This window comes from Coturnix japonica, chromosome 27 (assembly GCF_001577835.2).
Source record: "Coturnix japonica isolate 7356 chromosome 27, Coturnix japonica 2.1, whole genome shotgun sequence".
In the NCBI taxonomy this organism is placed as follows: domain Eukaryota; kingdom Metazoa; phylum Chordata; class Aves; order Galliformes; family Phasianidae; genus Coturnix; species Coturnix japonica.
The window spans coordinates 4313583-4331752 of record NC_029542.1 but is presented as its reverse complement, the minus strand read 5'-3'; the positions used below and the strand labels follow the sequence as shown (position 1 = coordinate 4331752).

Sequence of the window (18170 nt, the reverse complement as noted above, 5' to 3'; positions counted from 1 at the left end):
AGGGGGCAGCGCAGCGCCACACGGAGCCGCGCATGCGCACAGCGGCAGCCCGCCATGTCGGACAAGATGGCGGCGGCCGCGGCATCCCCTCAGCCGCAGCCCGGGCCCGGTCCGCCGGCGGCGGAGGAGGATGGCGGCGGCCCGCGGGGCTGCGGAGCGGACGGGGAGGCGGAGGCGGAGGAGTTCGGGTGCCCGGCTCACTGCTCCGACCTGGCCTGGCGGCAGAACGAGCAGCGCCGCCACGGCCTGTACTGCGACATCACTCTGGCGTTCTGCGGGGGGCGGCCCGGCCCGGCCCGTGAGTACCGCGCTCACCGCTCCGTGCTGGCGGCCGCCACCGAGTACTTCACGCCGCTGCTGTCCGGGGGCTTCGCCGAGTCGCGCTCGGGCCGCGTGGAGCTGCAGAAATGGAGCTCGGAGGGCGGCCCCGACCCCGACACGGTGGAGGCCGTCATCGGCTTCATGTACACCGGCGCCATCCGCGTCAGCCCCGGCAACGTGCACGAGGTGCTGGAGATGGCCGACAGGTGAGCGGGGCGGCGGGGCCGGGCCGGGCGGGCGGCGGCAGCAGCAGCAGCATCTGACCCGGAGTGTGGTTCGTTGTGCAGGTTCCTGCTGACCCGGCTGAAGGAATTCTGCGGGGAGTTCCTCAAGAAGAAGCTGAATCTGTCCAACTGCGTGGCCGTGCACAGCCTGGCGCACATGTACTCGCTGAGCCAGCTGGCGCTGCGGGCGCAGGACATGATCCGCAGGAACTTCCACAGGGTCATCCAGGACGAGGAGTTCTACACGCTGCCCTTCCACCTCGTCAGGGACTGGCTGTCTGACCCGGAGATCACGGTGGACTCAGAAGAAATCCTCTTTGAGACCATCCTGAAGTGGGTGCAGAGGAGCCCCGAGGAAAGAGAGAGGTACTTTGAGGAGCTGTTTAAGCTGCTGAGGCTGTCGCAGATGAAGCCCACGTACCTGACGCGCCACGTCAAAGCCGAGAGGTTGGTGTCCAGCAACGAGGCCTGTGTCAAACTGGTGTCGGACGCCGTGGAGAGTCACGCCCTGAGGTCTGAGAACCTGCAGTCCGGTAACCTGCAGCATCCCACCTGCCCTGCCGCGCTGCTGCCACGGTTCGGACAAAACATGGATGTGATTATGGTGATCGGAGGCGTGTCGGAGGGAGGAGATTATCTGAGTGAGTGCGTGGGGTATTTCATCGATGAAGATAGGTGGGTAAACCTGCCGCACATACACAACCACCTCGACGGGCACGCTGTGGCTGTGACAGAGTCGTATGTTTATGTGGCTGGCTCCATGGAACCGGGATTTGCGAAGACTGTAGAAAGGTATAACCCAAACCGAAACATCTGGGAGCAGGTCTCAAATTTAATAACCAGAAAACACTCATTTGGCCTCACCGAAGTTAAAGGAAACTTGTACAGTATCGGTGGACATGGCAATTTCAGTCCTGGCTTTAAAGATGTAGCTGTGTATAATCCCGAGCAGGACAAATGGCACAACCTGGAGTCAGCACCAAAGATCCTTCGTGATGTCAAAGCTGTTTCTGTAGAAGACCGGTTTGTTTATGTTGCTGCTCGTACCCCGGTTGACAGTGATAGTGAAGATGGATTGAGGGCAGTTATTATCAGATACGATGCTGATACAAGGCAGTGGCAGGACGTAGAGTCTCTGCCGCTCATTGATAATTATTGCTCTTTTCAGATGTCAGTTGCAAACACAAACTTCTACCATACGGCATCCTGCTGCCCCAAGAGTTACCCCATAGATAACGAGGAAGCCAAGGTAAAGATCTCTGGCAGGGCCTCAGATGAGATACTTGAAAGTTTACCCCCAGAGGTCCTTAGCATTGAAGGGGCAGCCATTTGTTATTATAAAGACGATGTTTTCATCATCGGGGGGTGGAAGAACAGTGATGATATTGACAAGCAGTACAGGAAAGAGGCCTATCGCTACTGTGCTGAGAGAAAGCGCTGGATGCTTTTGCCCCCCATGCCTCAGCCTCGCTGCAGGGCAACAGCCTGCCACGTGAGGATCCCCTTCAGGTGCCTGCAGGGCACACAGAGGTATCCCATGCCACAAAACCTGATGTGGCAGAAAGACAGAATTAGACAAATGCAGGAAAGACAGATGCAGGAAATACACCGACACTCTCTGAGCTTACGAAGGATGCCACGCTCACAGATTGAGTGCTGAGTTCTGGGCTGTTGCTCTTATGAAGGTAGTTTAGGAAATACTGTGCTAAACCATTTTGCAAGGCCTTTTATGTCTTTATAAGGCATCGGGATTAGGTTTGAAAGGTAAAAGTGGCATCTTTTATGTACTTAAAATTACAAAGATGAGAAATTGAGGATGAACAGGAATTGAGAACCTGAATCCAACAATACTGCTTAACAGTGCCCAGGAAAAACCCACTTTCCTGTACCAGACCAAGACACAGATCTTTGTTTTCAAGGATTTCTGTAGGGTTAAGTCTCTTATTACAGTTCTCCTTTGAAAATCAGAGAACTCTCTCTAATAATTCAGTGGTTACATTTGTGTGTGCTGAAAGCACCTGCTTTATTTGCACTTAATATGTTGACATTCCTTTGATTCTCCTTCTCAGTGACTAAACTCCACATGTAATTGATGTTAGTGTACTTGGCTTTCTCAAGTTGGAGGCGAGTGCAATAGTTGGTAACTACATACGGAAATGAAAGCACAATCTCTCTTTGTAGAGTAACTTCAGGATGTTTCTATGTCTATTAAATGTTTTGTGTCTGTATGTTGTAGAGAGGCTGCAGAGTTCATTTGGGAATGGTTGATTGGGAGAACATCAGACGCTTTGCAGGGCGTTGCATAGTTTGAGCTGTGAAGGAGCTGTGTTGTGTCTGGTTCCTGAGATAATTCTCCGGTGCTTTTGACGTGGGCAGCTTCTTTTAGACCGGTCTTCTAAGCAGCTTTTGCTTTTTGTTTTGTTGTGTTTCTTTCTGTTTTGTATTGTTTAGCTTTCTGAACTGATACTTCTCATTTTCCAATTCAGCAGGCAACCTAGATCATATCTGACACACTGGGTAAGGGTAAGTCTCTCGATCTCATAACGTGTACAGGTTTCTGTGGTGTGTAATATCCTTAATGCTCCACTTAGTTTACCTGCCACTTTGACATCAATAACTGGTCTTTTTGCAATGGGAGAATAACCCAGCCTTCTAAAAATGATCTTGAAAATCTAACGGTTTGTTTCAAATTACTTCTCAGTGTTAACCATCCTTTATTTGATTTGCCTGTTAGATTCTGTGCAGTGGCAGATTAAATTGTGCAGTTCTGGTTTAATGCAAGAGAGGGAATGGTTGAACTTACTCACATTTCAGGCTGGTGTTCAGTAATGAGCGTTGCCAAATCAGCTCGTGCAGGCCCTTAAGGAAGGGGTTAATCCATGGGGTTTGGCTCTGAGCTCTTGCAGGTTTGGCTGGAGTAGGTTACGAATTACTGCTTCTGCAGGAGGGTTTGTGAGTAGACTGTGTGCAAATCCCTCTAAGCAAAACTGCTGTCTGCACTCATCAGGACTTCAGTCTGCCATACAGGCTATCTCGTTTCCTAAAGACATTCCGCTCAAAAACACCAGAACAGCCAAATATCTGAGCAGTTTAACCTGTGAATGCCAGCCATGGTTCTGTATGTGATGCACTGTATTTGTGTTCTGTTTGCATGGGGAGTGATGGCACTGCGGACAGCACTGGTTTGCTCTAACTTATGCAAGGCCAGTGCTGTGGAATTTGTAAGTGTTTGGATTTTTATAGCCTTGGCTGTAAGTGGACCAACATTATACAGTGTTTAACTGACAAGTCTTAACTATCTGTTGCCTCACCTGTAGGTGCTGAGGAGTTGAATCTGGCTGTAATTTAGCTCACTAACCTGTGAATTGTGTAACAAATGCATTCTGGCCCCTGACTGCTGTAGCTTGCTGAGTCTTCGTTTAAAAAAACCCTATAAGCCACAGCATGGGAATCCTTTTGTGTGTGTGTGGTGGGTAGTTAAACGTCAGTAAGATCCTAGTGTGTGTTAAGCACTTCAAGGCTGATTTCTGTCCTTGCAAAGGAACATCAGGTGGTTTTCTTCCTCCCTAAGACAATCATTCCTCTATAGCTGTACTGAACACGTGCTGCAGAATGCATGTTTCACATCCTGTGTCTGCTCAAGGGATTAGTGAAGTAGGACACGTGCTGCCTAGCACTGCGTGCTCCCTGCAGTCATTTCTAGGTAGGTGCCATATATGTACATACTGTTTTATAAGGACTTGGATATCTGTTACTATGCTAGTTTTGTATATATTTTTATTAAGATTTCCCCACACACAGTAGGGTGTTCCTCCAGAAATAGAGAAAACATGCCAATTTTCCAGCATGCTTTATAAAAAATTGTCCTAGGTTGATCGCTGTCAACAAATGGGGTCGCAAAGAGTAGCGACTCTTAGGTTATTTTTACCACAGCATTGTAATCCTGCCTTGTTACTCATTGGGCTTAAACTGTGGGATGGCTCGGATCTATTTTCAGCTGCGCCCAGATATGAGCGGTGTCTCCAGTCTGAAGTGGATGTCTGATAAAACAGGTGCTTCTGAGGATCTAATCCTATCACTAATATGAATGTAAAGCGTGGAGCTACTGAGATGTTTGAACACCATTAATAGTAAGATACTCCTCGTAGGTCCGTGTCGCTGTGGATCACGGCAGCTGTGCTCCCCTCAGTGTTAATGTAGACTTGAAGAGAATGCTTGGGCAAGCAGCACTCCTGTACTTAACTTCCAGTAAGGTAAAGTAGTATCTGTGTTGGAAGCACTCCCACTGTAATGTTCTTCACATAAAATACACTGTAATGGTAGGGTTTATTGTAAGAAGTGAACTAATGGAAATAAACCTTCTATTTCTCTAGCATTCTGTTGTGCACCGGGCCCTGTCTTTGGTTTTGAGCTGTTAAACAAGGTGTAGCCAATACCTCTGGGTCACGTTTGGGGATTTTTTGTGCCATGGAATGAAAGTTTCAGTTACCGATTATTCTTTTAGTGAGAATCAATCCTGTTTTCTTTCAGATTAAGCGAATACATTCTTTTGCTGCTTAGAAGACTTTATTAGCTAAGTGGAGCTGGTTCTGCAGGCAGGGGACTCGGTGAAGAAGTGCCTGTGACCCCACCTTGCTGTGAAGGCTCCACACTAATCCCTTCTGGCAGCGTAATCCCCGACGTTGCACAGCCCTGGCACCACGCAGCAGCTCAGAGCACTGCGGTACACGCTCATGTCCTGAGCATCGAACCACTCGTCAGCTTTTTCATCATAGCACTCGACGTTGAAGGTGGTGGCGTATCCGTTAAAGCCACCGACCACAAACAAGAGATCGTCCACCACTTCAATGCCAAAGTTACTGCGAGGATTGAACATGGTGGGGACAACGCGCCACGTGTTGGCAATTGGGTTGTAGGCTTCCACAGTCCGGAGCCGGTTGACTCCATCGAATCCTCCTACCTGTGAATGGCAAAGGTACAGTGTTGAAAGAGGCCTTTCCTCTCTTGCCAAGGCAGCTGAATCATGCTGTGCACATGTAAGATTTTAACGTGTCCTACTTTGCTGACGTTACTTTGAGCTCTGCTGAGAGCAGGGGGTCAAAACACAATGCTTTCTTATTGCAGTCTGCTCCCTTGTTTGTACTGGAGCATCCAAAGGTATTTTTGTCAGACTTGATATTCACACTGGGCTTAAATGCAGTGTGTGGATAAGCAGGACCGTGCAGCACTGTGCTGCTCAAAGCTTTTAGCAGCAGCAGAATCATTTCTCTGCTGCAACTCTTTACATGTTGCGTGCTTATTCTTTCATAATGAAAGTGTGAGGGTGATGGTATTCTATGAGGGCATTGCAGCCATTACTGCCTTCAGCTTTCATCCCTAAATCTCAGTAAGTCAGTGGCCACTGTGAAGATTAGTCTGGGAAATGCAGATTAACAGAACTTCATTCCATTAAACAAACAAGCACGGGACCAGTAGTGCTGGGTGCCATTACGGCCGAGGTACCGCTCCCACCTTACCGCATACACTTGGTTTCCATATGCAATCACACCTACTCCACTTCGTCTGCTTCTCATTGGGGATATCAAGGTCCACTGATCAGTTCCAGCATCGTATACCTCAGCTGTGGATAGGCATTCGTTTCCATTGAACCCACCACATATATACACCTGTACACAGGGGGAAAAGAGCTGAGCAGGGTGGCTGTGGGTGGGAGAACGTGCTGAGGGAGTGTTTTTCCTTAAGGGGACGGTCCTCGGGGCAGTGGGATTTTAACCCTTCACCTCCTGAACTGCATGAAGCACAGCAGCGAGCTGGCTGTTGGCAAGAGGCTCTGAAAGAGTTTGTTGCTCCTGTCTGCGCTTCTGTGCCACTAAGATTCACCTCTTAGCTTTATATCTGGAGCTCTGGGATCTGGTGAGTAAAGCTTACATGAACTTTTCTTCCTCTATTTGAAAAGATTGGTGGAATGGAGCACCTGTAGTGTTTCTGGCCCCCACAGCTCCCTGTCTAGATGAGGAGCCCTGGGCAGTGTTTATCCATGGTGTAGCTCAGAGGGAGGCTGAGCTCTGTCAAACTGCCCCAGCACACCCTACAGAAGAGCCCTGCACACGGAGCTTCAGCCTCAACTGCTGCCATGAACATCCCCGGCCTTTTACCTTGTCATACAGCGTGGTCGCACCAGCATCGCTCCTCTGCTCGTGCATGGGAGCGATCAGTGTCCACTGGTTTGTCTCTGGCTCGTACCGCTCCGCCGTGTTGAGCCGCGTGTAGCCGTCAAACCCCCCCATGGCGTAGATGAAGTCGTTGAGGACAGCGACGCTGACGTAGCAGCGCCGTGAGTGCATGGGAGCCGCCTGGTGCCATGTCTTCCTCACCGGGTCGAACTTCTTGACGCTGTTGAAGTAATCCACGCTGTCGAAGCCTCCGATAACGTAGACGAAGCCCTTGAGGAAGGCGGTGCCGTGGTAGGCGCGGGGGCTCTCCTCGTGGCACGTCACGTTCACCCACTTGTCTGCGCGGGCATCGTACGTCTCGATGGCGTTGGTGGGGCTGCCTCCACTCCAGCCCCCGATAGCAAACAGGATGGAGTAGGGCAGGCGGGGCCGGGCCAGGGGATTGATACGGTCAGGGAGCAGAGGGTTGTTGGTGTTGAGGTTGTACATGGCTGTCAGCGTGCTGATGATGATGGGTTTGCACTCGTTGTTGTCCTTCACGTAGTCGTGTGTTTTGACTTTGTTCATGAAGTGGTCCGCCTCCATCAGTGCCAGCCGGACCTGAAATGGAAAAGGGGGTTATTGCTGATGCTTTGTATTCTGTTATCTTTAGTGGATGGGTCTGACACTGGATGGTTTGCATTTTGAGCTGAGGCTTATGAGAATACGGCTTTATTACGTAGCAGCACGGGCAGGCTGTGAGCAGTGCCACGAGGCGGCGGTGTTAAGGATGGGGCTATGGCAGAGCTGTGCAGAGCTGGAGCCAACCCGACCCACCTTGCTGAGCAGGATGGGGATGTGCTGCTTCCTTTGCCAGGGGTCGTGGGTGATCCATTTCAGGATGGCATCGAATACCACTTCCTCCTGCTTCACGTTGAGTTCATCCTTCTCAATGATGTCCGTCAGCTCGTGGATGGAGAGGTCTAGGAACTCCGTGGACACCTTGATCAGCTCCTCGAAGTTGTGCAGGATGAACATGTAGGCTGTTTGCCGCAGGCTGGGGCAGTGGTAATAGTTTGTGAGCCGGCAGATGCCGATGCAGTTTTCCAGGCACAGCTGAGATTCCAGGAACTCACAGCACAGCCTGATGATGCCCATGATGTTGAACTGATCCGCTGTGCCCAGCAAGCTTTCGACATTTTCAGCAGTGATGGCTACTGTCCTGGTGTAGGCGTACTCAATAACGAGCTTCATCATCTCGGGGGAAATGCCGGGGATTTTGTACACCACCTTCTCCGTGTTGTTCCAGCCACTGGTAAACAGAGCCCTGCCAAAGAAGGAACAAGAAGAAAGAAGGCAAAGCAATGCAGGAGGAAGAGATGGCTTTTCTGTGTGACTCCCCACCCCGCTGTGCCATTCACCCTCCTCCCTGCACCAGGTTGGGGCTGCAGCACCGAAGGCACCATGGGATGACCAGGAAATGTTGCTTGTCCCCGTTCCCACTACAGAGCATCCCAAGCACCGACCTGAAGTAATGACTGCAGCTGCAGAGGATGTTCTTGTGCGCGTTGAACTGACAGCCGTTCACGTCGATGATCACATCGCAGAGCTTCCCCTCCAGGCGGAGCTCGTTGAACACCTCGCAGGCCATGGCGCTCATCTTCCTCTCCATCAATGAGGCGGAGGAGCCGCCGTGCCCCCCGCTGCCGTCCATGTCGGAGCCCGGGCCGGCGGGAGGAGCTGCGCGGGGGCCGCTTTCGTCTCGTCCACCTACATCTTGTACGGAACCCCCCGAGGGGGCTCTGGAATCGGCCCCCAGTGAGGTCACACTGCAGGAGCTGGGCGTGCTCCGGGCTCTTCATGGACCCCCCCACCCCGCACCGCGATGAACCGCGCTGTGCTTTTGGTCTGGGCACCTTCCAGTAACGCTCAGCTCCAGGGCCCTGCAGGCGGCTGCCATTAATCGCGGTGCGGTGCTGGCCCAGCCCCGACACGGACCGGGACGCGGGACGACGGAACATCGCGGCCACGCAACGGGGAGGCGGCGCGGGACGGGAGACTTCGGAACCTTTCGGGGCCCTTCGGAGCGTCTCGGTACCGTTCGGAGCGTCTCGGTACCGTTCGGAGCGGTTCGGCATCTTCCGGAGCCATCGGGGCCGCTCGTGCCTCCACGCGGCGGTGCCCGTGAGCGCAGCGGGCATTGCCGGCCGGGGGCTGCGGTGCTGCCGGTTGGTGCTTTGTTTGTTTTGGGGCTGTTTGTTTTGGGGCTATTTGGGGCGGCTCCGAACAGCTCTCGCCGCGTCGTTGTGCTTTTTCTTTTCCTTATCTTTCAATTTCGCTTTCCGGCTCCAGAGCGGCCGGCGGAAGAAACGCAACCGCGGGACCCGCCCCGGAACGCGGGGACCGAACAGACACGGGCAGCACCGCGTTGATCCGCCCCGAGGCTGCGCGGCACCGGCACGGAACGGAACGGAACGGAACGGAACGGAGCGGTATTGCACGGTATAGCACGGCACGGCACGGCGAAATGGTGAGCGGGGCGCTGCGCTGCGGGAGGGGAACGCGGCGGAGCTGCGGGGTCCGAAGCTGCGCTGTGTGTGTGTGTGTGTGTGTGTGTGTGTGTCCGCAGGTGCCGGAGCTGCAGAAAACCACGGTCCGCATCCAGCAGCCGGAGCGTGTCATGGGGGTCATCAGCGCCATCAAGGAGCAGGGCAGCAGCAAACTGCAGGTACGGCCCGGCTGCTGCTGTGCTGAGCTGTGCTGAGCTGAGCTGTGCTGTGCTGTGCTGTGCTGAGCTGAGCTGTGCTGTGCTGTGCTGAGCTGAGCTGTGCTGTGCTGTGCTGAGCTGAGCTGAGCTGTGCTGTGCTGTGCTGAGCTGAGCTGAGCTGTGCTGTGCTGTGCTGTGCTGTGCTGTGCTGTGCTGGCCGCCTGCTTCCCTCTTATGCAAGCTATAAACATTAGCCAGAGCTCAAACGTGGCCCTGCATGCACAGCAGTGAGCCGGAGGGATAGGCCTTATGGTGCTGATAAGGCTGCTGGGGTGGGTGCCCGGTTGTGGCTGGGTGTGCTGTGCCCCGCTGTCAGTGCAGCCCTGCGGTGTGTGTGGGTTGTACCTGCACCCAGCAGGGCGTTGGGTCACAGCACTGTGCCTTTCTCTCACCCTTCAGGTCATCTCTGACTTCGACATGACGCTGAGCAGGTTTGGCTGCAATGGTCGGCGCTGCCCCACGTCGCACAGTGAGTTCAAGCCCCACTATTACCTTGTGGCCCTTCTGCTTTCTGTGTCTGTTCTGTGCCACAGCCCTTCTCCCAGCAGCCAGAAGCCAATGGCAGGAGGCAGCTCCTGGTCTTTCTGCTCCAGCTTTGCCACCAGGACTCTTGGATTTTCCTTGTCTGTCTCATGGCAGCACCCTGAAGCTCGCAGCCCTTCTGTCTGGGCTGTAACACTGTCTGGGCTGTAACACTGTTTTGTTGTCTTTGCAGATATCCTGGACAACAGCCGTGTTATTAGCGAGGACGGCAAGAAGAAGGTGGGTGTTGCTTCCTGAAGCTCAGCTGCTGTCAGCCATCACCATGGGGCTGTTCAGTGCACGTCAGAGGGCAAAAGCTGCACGGGGCTGTCAGGGCTGAGAGCAGAGCGAGGTCCCCGGCTGCATTTCAGCCAATGGGAAAGTTAAAAAGAGAAAAGTAATTTGCATGGTTAGCAGCATTTGTGTGCTGATAAGAGCAGGAAGGAGGTTTGTGTGCCCAGATGAGACCCAGCCAAGCTGTCACACGTGGCTCAGAGATGCCCGGGTTGGCTCAGCACGGCTGCGCGGTGAAGCTGTGTGTCTGTGTGTGACTGCGATGCTTTGGGGAATCCAGAAGTGCTGGTTCTGCTGTTTAAGCTCCATGTTCTGAGTTCTTCTTTCTCACTTATAATGTCCCAGTTAAAAGATCTGCTGCAGCACTACTACCCCATCGAAATCGATCCCAACCGCAGCCTGGAAGAGAAGCGTCCCCTGATGGTGGAGTGGTGAGTGCAGTGTGAAGGTTTCACCTTCCTTTAGGTTGGCAGCAGTACCAGGAAGTGTCTGGCTGTTGTTTGTCTGACAGCCTGGATGTGATGCTCACCTCGCTGCCCTTCTCTAGGTGGACCCGGGCCCACGAGCTGCTGACACAGCAGAAGATCCAGAAGGGAGATATTGCCCAGATCGTCAGGGAGTCGGATGTGATGCTGAGGTACCCGGGGCCCTTCCCCTCCCATTGCCCCATTGCTGCCCACATCTCCAGGGCCTGCAGGCAGTCAGGGGGATGCTGAGCTGGGAGAGGGGAACGTGACACTGCCATGGATGCTTATGTCCTAGGGATGGATTCAATGAGTTGTTTGATCAGCTGCATAAATACAATGTGCCCATGTTCATCTTCTCTGCTGGTGTTGGTGACGTCCTTGAGGAGATTATCCGTCAGGCCAACGTCTTCTACCCCAACGTCAACGTGGTGTCCAACTACATGGACTTCGATGACAGTGTGAGTGTGCAGAGAGGGGGAGGGTGGTTGTGTTGGTGCTGAGGGCTGCAGTGCCATTACAGTGCTGGGCTTTGGGGAGGGCACAGTGTTGGCCCTGGGAGGGTCCTGCAGGCAGAGCAGCAGCTGCTCACCATCCTGCGGGCTCCTCACCCCTCAGACTGACTCTTGGAAGCCAGAAGTGGGCTCTGCCTGTAGAGTGTGCTCTGGGTTGATGCTGGTCCTCACCCAGCCCAGATGTGTGGTCAGGATGGAGTTAACAAAAGCATGAAAGGTCCCAGTTCTCATTAGCAAATGGCACAGTGTGCACAATGAAGCCCTCTGTTCCCACAGGGCTGTGCTGGGGCAGTCAGTGCTCAGGGACTCCTGCCTTCTGCAGGGGCCATGCTGTGCCCTGGGGCTCCTTGGACTTTGGCTTCCCGTGGCCTTTGAACAGCTCCAGGGTGGCACAGAGCCTGGTCAGAGATCTCCCAGGTCCTTTGGTGCTGTTCTGTGGGCTTGTCCTGCAAAAGGAGACCGCTGGGCACTGCCTCTGTGCATACTGGGGCTCCCAGGGGGTGCTCAGTGTGCTGAGGCTGCAGCACAGTGCAGGGATGGCTTTAGGGATCAGCTCACTTGTTCCATTTGCACAGGGAGTCCTCAAGTGCTTCAAAAGTCCCCTCATCCACACCTACAACAAGAACAACAGCGTGCTGCAGGGCACCGCCTACTTCCAGCAGCTGAGCACACGGACCAGCATCATCCTTCTGGGGGACTCCATGGGCGACCTGACGATGGCAGATGGCGTTCCCAGTGTGGAGAACATCCTCAAGATTGGCTTCCTCAACGACAAGGTGTGTGGGGAGCAGCCGTCCTGCTCCTTCCAGCCCTTCCCAGGCTGAGTGCCCACTGTTGGGCTCTAGGTTTGCATAAGGGCCCTTGGAGCTCCTGGTGCACTTTGGGCACAGTCAACTGGTTTTGTCCCCTCTTCTCTGTAGCATCAAGAGGTGCAAGGTTGTGGGTATGGCACCTTCGTTCTCAGCTGTTCACAGTTCTCTGCTCTCCCCTCCTTGCTGCAGGTGGAGGAGCGGCGGGGGAAGTACCTGGATGCCTACGACATTGTGCTGGAGAGCGATGAGACGTTGGACGTGGTCAATGGGATTCTGCGCTACATCCTCATGGAGACATGAGCCGGGCAGCAGCGCCCCGACCCGGCCCGTCAGCCACGCGCTGGGATGATGAGCACCCTGAGCAAAGCTGGACGGGTGTGCTGGTACCTGCCTGAATCCATCCCCGAGCCGGGGTGGTCCCTCTGCCCCAGCTGTTGTGTTGCATCCCAAACCTCACGGCTCTTCTGGTCAGTTCAGAGCTGATCTGGAGCGAAGCAAGGAGCCCGCCCTGCACCCTGCGTCCCACTCAGCCTCCAGCAGCATCGGGGCCACAGCAAACATTCATGTTCTGGGAGAGGCAGTTCTGTGCTTCTCTCCAGCAGCTGAGCGCAGAATCAGGGGCCATTTGCTGTGGCTTGAACTGAAGCTGTTCAGTTTTAGTGCATTCTGATCTGAGGAAACAAGCACTGCTGCTGTTATCCTGTTTTCTGTGGCCCCGAAATGCTCAGGCTGAGCCCCGGCTGTGGGGAGAGCAGGGCTGGGTGGTCCCATGGCCGCAGGAGGTGGGTGCTGGGGATGCTGTGGCTGCTCTGGGTTTCCATGGGCTCCAGCCCCAGCCCTCACCCCGCAGCTCACTCACCATCTTCCACACCATGGGCTGCTCAATGTCACAGTGGGCAGTGCGGATCTCCTCCGCTTTGTTGGAATAAATTCATTGACTGAGTCTGCTGCTCCTTTCTCTCCTGCCCACTACAGGTCTGAAGTCCTGCTCTGCTCCGCACACCCAGGTGAGTTCTCCTTCCTTGCGCCACCGGGACAAACAGGAACAAATGTTCCATTGCAAAGTAACTGACACAAAGGGAAACATCTTGGAAACCACTTGGAATTATTTATTTGGTGCCACTTAGAAGTCGTTGTTTGAGGGTTTGCTCTGGTCCTTTGCACATTTTTGCTCCTGTGTTTTTTCTCTTTGCAAGGTCAAACTGTGCAAAAGCTTCCAGAGCTGCTGGGAAGGTGGTGGGGATGTGCTGGGCACGAACCTGAGAGCACCGAGTTAATGGGCTGCATTTTGGCATCAGAACCAACCAGGGCTGATTTCTTGCGCCCCCTGGCAGCTGTTGCAGTGAGGAGGATGAGGAGGGTTGTCCTGCTGCTCCCCGAGGCAGGCAGCCAGCTCTGCTCCCAGCTCTGCAGCAGGTGGAGGGGGCAGCAGTGCTGTGCTGGGGCCCTGAGCCACCTCCAGCTCCTGGGAACTGCAGCAGGGATGGCAGCTCTGTTTCTCCTTTAAAGGAGCATGTATTTAAAACTAACCCAGGACAAACAAAAAATCCCTAAACTACAGTAATACTGCAAAAGACGCGGGGGGAGCTGCCCTGTCCCTGCGTGGGGCCGGCAGGCTGTGCAGTCACTGGCTGAGGATGAAGGAGCAGAGAGGTCAGAGCTGGGCTCGGGGCTGAGCTCAGGACATGGGGAGGTGGGAGGGCAGGGAAGGCCCTGGGGGGCCGTGCTGGCTGTGCTGAGATCAATGGGTGCAGTGCAGAGATGGGGGGGGATGCGCTGACCTGACCCACTGCAGCCCCCACAGCCGGGGCTGCTTCCCACCTCCCTGCATGAAGTGCAGACTGTGATGTTCTGCCGTGAGGAACGTCAGGAAAAAAACAATCAGAAAATGGCAGGAGCCGTCCCAGCCACGGCTGCTCCTCACAGCTCCTCGTGGACCTTCTCTCGGTCCTCATCCGACTTCAGCTTCAGCTCCTCGGCCGTGATGCGCCCGTCCTGGTTGCGGTCCTGGTTCCCAAACATGTCGGCGATGACTTTCTCGGGGTCGGAGCTGGGCATGAGGCGTCCCTTCCCCTCTGCAACCTGGGTCTTGATGAAGGTGGAGAACTGCAATGGGGACAGAGGATGGGATGGGACACAGCACTGCACACACAGTGAGGGTAGCCCCATTGTTCCCAGCCATGAGTTCTGTATCAGAACATCCCTCCTGCCTGGTCCCAGCCCTTCCCCAGCACCAGGACCAGCAGCGTCCTTTGGGTGCTGCTCCCTGGGTGGGTCCCTTTGCCCTCCATGTCCCCCCCAGCCCTTAAGCCTGCGCTGTGAGCACCTCATCAGCGGGGATCTGCCCATCCTTGTTGAGGTCCATCTGCTCAAAGAGGTTCTCAGGAGGGTCCCCGTGCCAAATGAAGAGGTATCCTTCAGGAACGCCCTCCTCCAGGGAGATCAGCTCCACCTCGAAGCGCAGCACTGCGCTGCCGGGCACTCCCCGGGCTGAAAAGCAATGAGAGCTGCTGGGGGGCTCAGAAAGTCTCTGTGCAGCAGTGGGAGCTTCCCCAGCAACATGAAGGAGCCCCACAGGGTTCCAGAAATCCCCCAGCGCTGTGGGCACCGCTGTGCCATCCCTACCTCCATTCTCTCCATGGCCCAGGTGCGGGGGGACGATGAGCACCCTCCTCTCCCCCACACACATGCCCAGGAGGCCACTGTTGAGGCCCTCGATCACCTTGTTGGCCCCCAGGGTCACCTCCTGGGGCTTCTCGTAGTCGTGGCTGTGGGTGCACAAAGAGAAAACTCCGTGGTCCCGTCAGGCTGCGCCCCACAGCTCCACCCCGCGCTGCCCACAGACCCCACAGCCCCCACCCCAACGCAGCCGACCCACGCACGAGGAGAAGAGCCGCGTGCCGTCCAGCAGGGAGCAGTTGTAGTGGTAGCGGATGAAGTCCCTGTCGCGCGCGGTGACGTTGCAGCCTTCGGGACGGTGCACGGTCTCAATCTCCACCGGGTCGGCCGGGTTGTGGAAGTCGATGATGTGGACGTCGAAGATGAGAACAGCGGAGCCAGGAATTTTGTTCCCTGGAGGAGGAGCAGGAAGAGCTGAGCAGGAGGCACAGAGCTGGTAAAGCCCTTCTTGCTGCTGCCGCAGCTCACAGCACCCATCCCCTGCTGCACCCAACCTTTCTGCCCCATTGCAGCCCTGCCTGCAGGGCTCCCCATCAGAGCCCCCAGCAGTGCCCATCCCCTGCAGCCCCTTACCCACTCCGTTCTCGCCATAGGCCAAGTGTGGGGGGACCACCACCCGCCTGCGCTCGCCGATGCAGACGCCTTGCAGGCCCTGGTCCATGCCAGGGATGATGTAGCCCTTCCCAATGTAGGTGTTGTAGGTTTGGTTACGGGAGTAGCTGCAGCAAGAGACAAACAACAGAACTTTCCACACGCTCGTCCCCCACTGCACCAAACCTCCTACAGGGATGCAGCAGGCAGGTAAAGTCCTTTTTGGCCCATTTCATGCTTCTTATTGCTCTGCTCCCAGGACCCCTGGATACCCCAGCCTCTCCCTGCAGCCACTGCTGGCCTTGGGGTGAGTGTGAGCATCCCCCACACACACACCTGGAGTCAAAGAGCGTCCCATCCATCAATGTGCCATTGTAATGGTAGCGCACAAAGTCCCCGGTCACAGCTCTGCGCCTGCAGGACGATGGCACCTCCAGGTGCTCCAGGGAGACGCCGTCCTTGGGGTTGTGGAAGTCCACCAGCAGCACACTGAACACCAGCGAGGCCTGCGGTGGGATCACGGTCCCTGTGGAGGGGATGGGTCAGCCCACATGGGGGTCTCACTTCCCGGGCAGGGGCAGTGGGTGATGCCCAGCTCACCGTAGCCTTTCTCCCCATAGGCCAGGAATGGTGGGATGATGATGTTCCTCTTCTCCCCAGCGCACATGCCCAGCAGCCCCTGGTCCATGCCCTTGATCAGCCACCCAGTGCCCACATACGTATCGTAGGTGCTGTCTTTGCTGTAGCTGATGTGGAGGAATGAGGAGAACAGCTCTGGGACCGTGTCAGGCAACCCAGCCCGGCAGTGGGCTCCCAAAGCCACCCCCTGGTCCCCACCTCCCCATCACCCGCTGTGGTGAGTGGTGTCCCCATACCTGGAGTCGAAGGGGGTCCCATCCAGCAGGGTGCCATTGTAGTGATACCGCACAAAGTCTGAGTTCTCCACCGTGCGGTTGCAGTGCTCAGGTTTGGCCAGGGTGGTGATCTGCAGCTTGTCATCCTTGTTCCAGATGTCCAACATCACCACGTCGAAGTACAAGGTGGCGTCAGGGGGAATCAGCCCCGCTGCAGTGGTGGCGGTGAGGACAGAGCACATCAGGTGAGAGCAGGGTGAGGGGCGACCAGTGCTAATAACACAAAGCTCTGCAGCACATTCGGCACTGCTGAAAGGGGCAATGAGTCGCCCTTCCCCACCACCGCGTGGGTTGAGGACCCCCAGCCCCGCAGCCCTTACCCACGCCGATGCTGCCGTAGCCCAGGTGGGGTGGCACGATGAGGTGCCGCCGCTCATTAACGCACATGCCCTGCAGCCCGCGGTCCATGCCGGTGATCAGCCGCCCCACGCCCACCACTCCAGCCACCGTGGCTCCTCGGTCGTAGCTGTAAAAGGACGGAGCCGTCAGCACCGCGAGGCAGAGCGGGGCTGCAGATACCCCCGGTTCTTGAGCAGCCCCCGTTCATGGGGCTGAAGCTGCGCTGCCTGGGGGAGACACCCCGGGCTGTGGGCACATGGGGGTGGAGGGGCCGGGGGCTGCTTCCAGCTGCTCCCCACATCTGGCACAGCAGCGTGGCACGCAGGGCTTCCTGCCGCCTCCTGACGATTCCAAATGGCCACATCTGCAGGGAGGAGGAAAGGAGGCAGCCCGGGCTTCATTTGCAGGCTGCACATTTGTCTTTATTTCTACGTTTTTAGACTACAGGCTCTAAGAAGCAACTGGGGCCATTTTGGGTAAATGGAAATCCTTCGTCCCCTGTAAGGTGAAGTGGATGCTTCTCCTGGCAGCGTGCTGCCATCCTCGGGACAAAGAGTTATTTCAGCAGCAATATTTTAGCAGCTCCCATCGCTCTGGGGCTCACAGCAGCAGCAGAGGCAGCTCGAGGTCCCTTTGCTTTCTCTCCCATCCATTTTTTGTGATAAAAATTGCACTGGAGCCCTTGGGGGATCCCTTTGGCTTTTCAGGGGCTGGAGAACGCCCGCCGGGAAGTTTTTGTTCTCGTGCTTTGCCGGGCCCCCACCGCTGCCCCCACCGCTGACATCGCTGCCAATGGGGCACAGCCCCACAGACCCCCGGGGCGCAGCGCAAGGCCGAGAACAGCCTCGGAGCGGCTGCTGCTGCCACGTCTCAGCGCCGCTGCCCGCATTCCTCCCGCACGGACACGTCCCGAGCACAGCGCGGCTCAGCGACCCCCCTCCCCCCCCACCCCCACCGCTTCCCCCCGGATCGGTTCTCCCGCATCGCTGCGGGGCCGCGCACGCGCAGACGGGGATGGGGAGCGGGGGGCAGCGCCGCCGGTGGGGGCCGTGGGGGGGGCGGGGGTGTCCATGCGGAGTTGGGGGGAAGGGGGCACCGGGAGCGGGCCGAGGGCTGTACCTGGAGTCAAACTTTTTGCCATCTTTAAAGGTCCCATTGTAGTGGTAGCGGACGAAGTCCCCCATCTGGGCCTCCCGCAGGCAGACCTTGGGGATGTAGTAGCGCTCTATCACCACGTCCTCCAGCGGGCCGGGGTCGCTCAGCCCCAGTGCCCCCAGGAGGCTCAGCAGGAGCGCGGCGCTGCCCGCGGCCATGGCTCGGAGCGGCGGTGGGGGGAGGCGGGAGCTGAGCCCCCCCGGCCCGGCCCCGCCGCGCTTCTGTACACGTGGAACGGGCCCGGCCCCCCCGGCCCCCGCCCCAGCCCCGGGGCGGTGATTCCTTGCGCTGGGGCGGGTTGAGGCCGCGGCGCAGCGGAGCTTCGAGATGGAACTTCAAAAACTTTCCGTTCTTTGCGGGCCGTCCTTTGTGCGGAGGGAGCGGCTTCGTGCAGCGCCGGGTCCTAACGCTGTCTGCGCTG

At 56.3% G+C, this 18170-nt stretch overlaps 4 protein-coding genes across 7 annotated transcripts; 2 read left to right on the top strand and 2 right to left on the bottom strand.

Annotated features, from left to right (window-relative positions):
* The first annotated feature begins 27 nt into the window (after positions 1-27).
* KLHL11 (kelch like family member 11) lies at positions 28-6492 on the top strand. 2 transcript variants are annotated; one of them, XR_004305413.1, is made up of 6 exons: positions 28-527; positions 609-1337; positions 3032-3068; positions 4694-4798; positions 5076-5520; positions 6288-6492. XR_004305413.1 is itself a non-coding variant. In XM_015885736.2 (2 exons), exons 1-2 carry the CDS (start codon positions 55-57, stop codon positions 2203-2205), a joined length of 2070 nt encoding a protein of 689 aa, XP_015741222.1. In that variant the 5' UTR covers positions 33-54; the 3' UTR covers positions 2206-4920. The 2 variants fall into 2 exon arrangements, 1 of the variants encoding a protein (XP_015741222.1); XM_015885736.2 differs by lacking the exons at positions 5076-5520; positions 6288-6492 and having other exon boundaries at positions 33-527; positions 609-4920.
* KLHL10 (kelch like family member 10) lies at positions 5093-8527 on the bottom strand. Its single transcript, XM_015885737.2, has 5 exons — positions 8224-8527; positions 7535-8024; positions 6701-7318; positions 6062-6211; positions 5093-5505 (listed from the first exon to the last, which is right to left on the bottom strand). Exons 1-5 carry the CDS (start codon positions 8409-8411, stop codon positions 5197-5199), a joined length of 1755 nt encoding a protein of 584 aa, XP_015741223.1. The 5' UTR covers positions 8412-8527; the 3' UTR covers positions 5093-5196.
* Positions 8528-8660: 133 nt separating this feature from the next.
* Positions 8661-13014, top strand: NT5C3B (5'-nucleotidase, cytosolic IIIB). 3 transcript variants are annotated; one of them, XM_015885743.2, is made up of 11 exons: positions 8804-8925; positions 9050-9176; positions 9212-9227; positions 9327-9425; positions 9864-9933; positions 10180-10226; positions 10626-10711; positions 10828-10917; positions 11043-11205; positions 11835-12035; positions 12261-13014. In XM_015885743.2, exons 3-11 carry the CDS (start codon positions 9225-9227, stop codon positions 12369-12371), a joined length of 870 nt encoding a protein of 289 aa, XP_015741229.1. In that variant the 5' UTR covers positions 8804-8925; positions 9050-9176; positions 9212-9224; the 3' UTR covers positions 12372-13014. The 3 variants fall into 3 exon arrangements, with proteins under 3 accessions (XP_015741228.1, XP_015741227.1, XP_015741229.1); XM_015885742.2 differs by lacking the exon at positions 8804-8925 and adding an exon at positions 8661-8791 and having other exon boundaries at positions 9050-9227; XM_015885741.2 differs by having other exon boundaries at positions 8798-8925; positions 9050-9227.
* A 143-nt stretch (positions 13015-13157) lies between these two features.
* On the bottom strand, positions 13158-17992 carry FKBP10 (FKBP prolyl isomerase 10). The gene is made up of 10 exons (XM_015885738.2): positions 17714-17992; positions 16576-16721; positions 16217-16406; positions 15942-16087; positions 15678-15867; positions 15324-15469; positions 14954-15143; positions 14697-14839; positions 14398-14561; positions 13158-14177 (listed from the first exon to the last, which is right to left on the bottom strand). The coding sequence occupies exons 1-10, from the start codon at positions 17905-17907 to the stop codon at positions 13992-13994; spliced, it is 1695 nt and encodes a 564-aa protein (XP_015741224.1). The 5' UTR covers positions 17908-17992; the 3' UTR covers positions 13158-13991.
* Between the last annotated feature and the right edge of the window lie 178 nt (positions 17993-18170).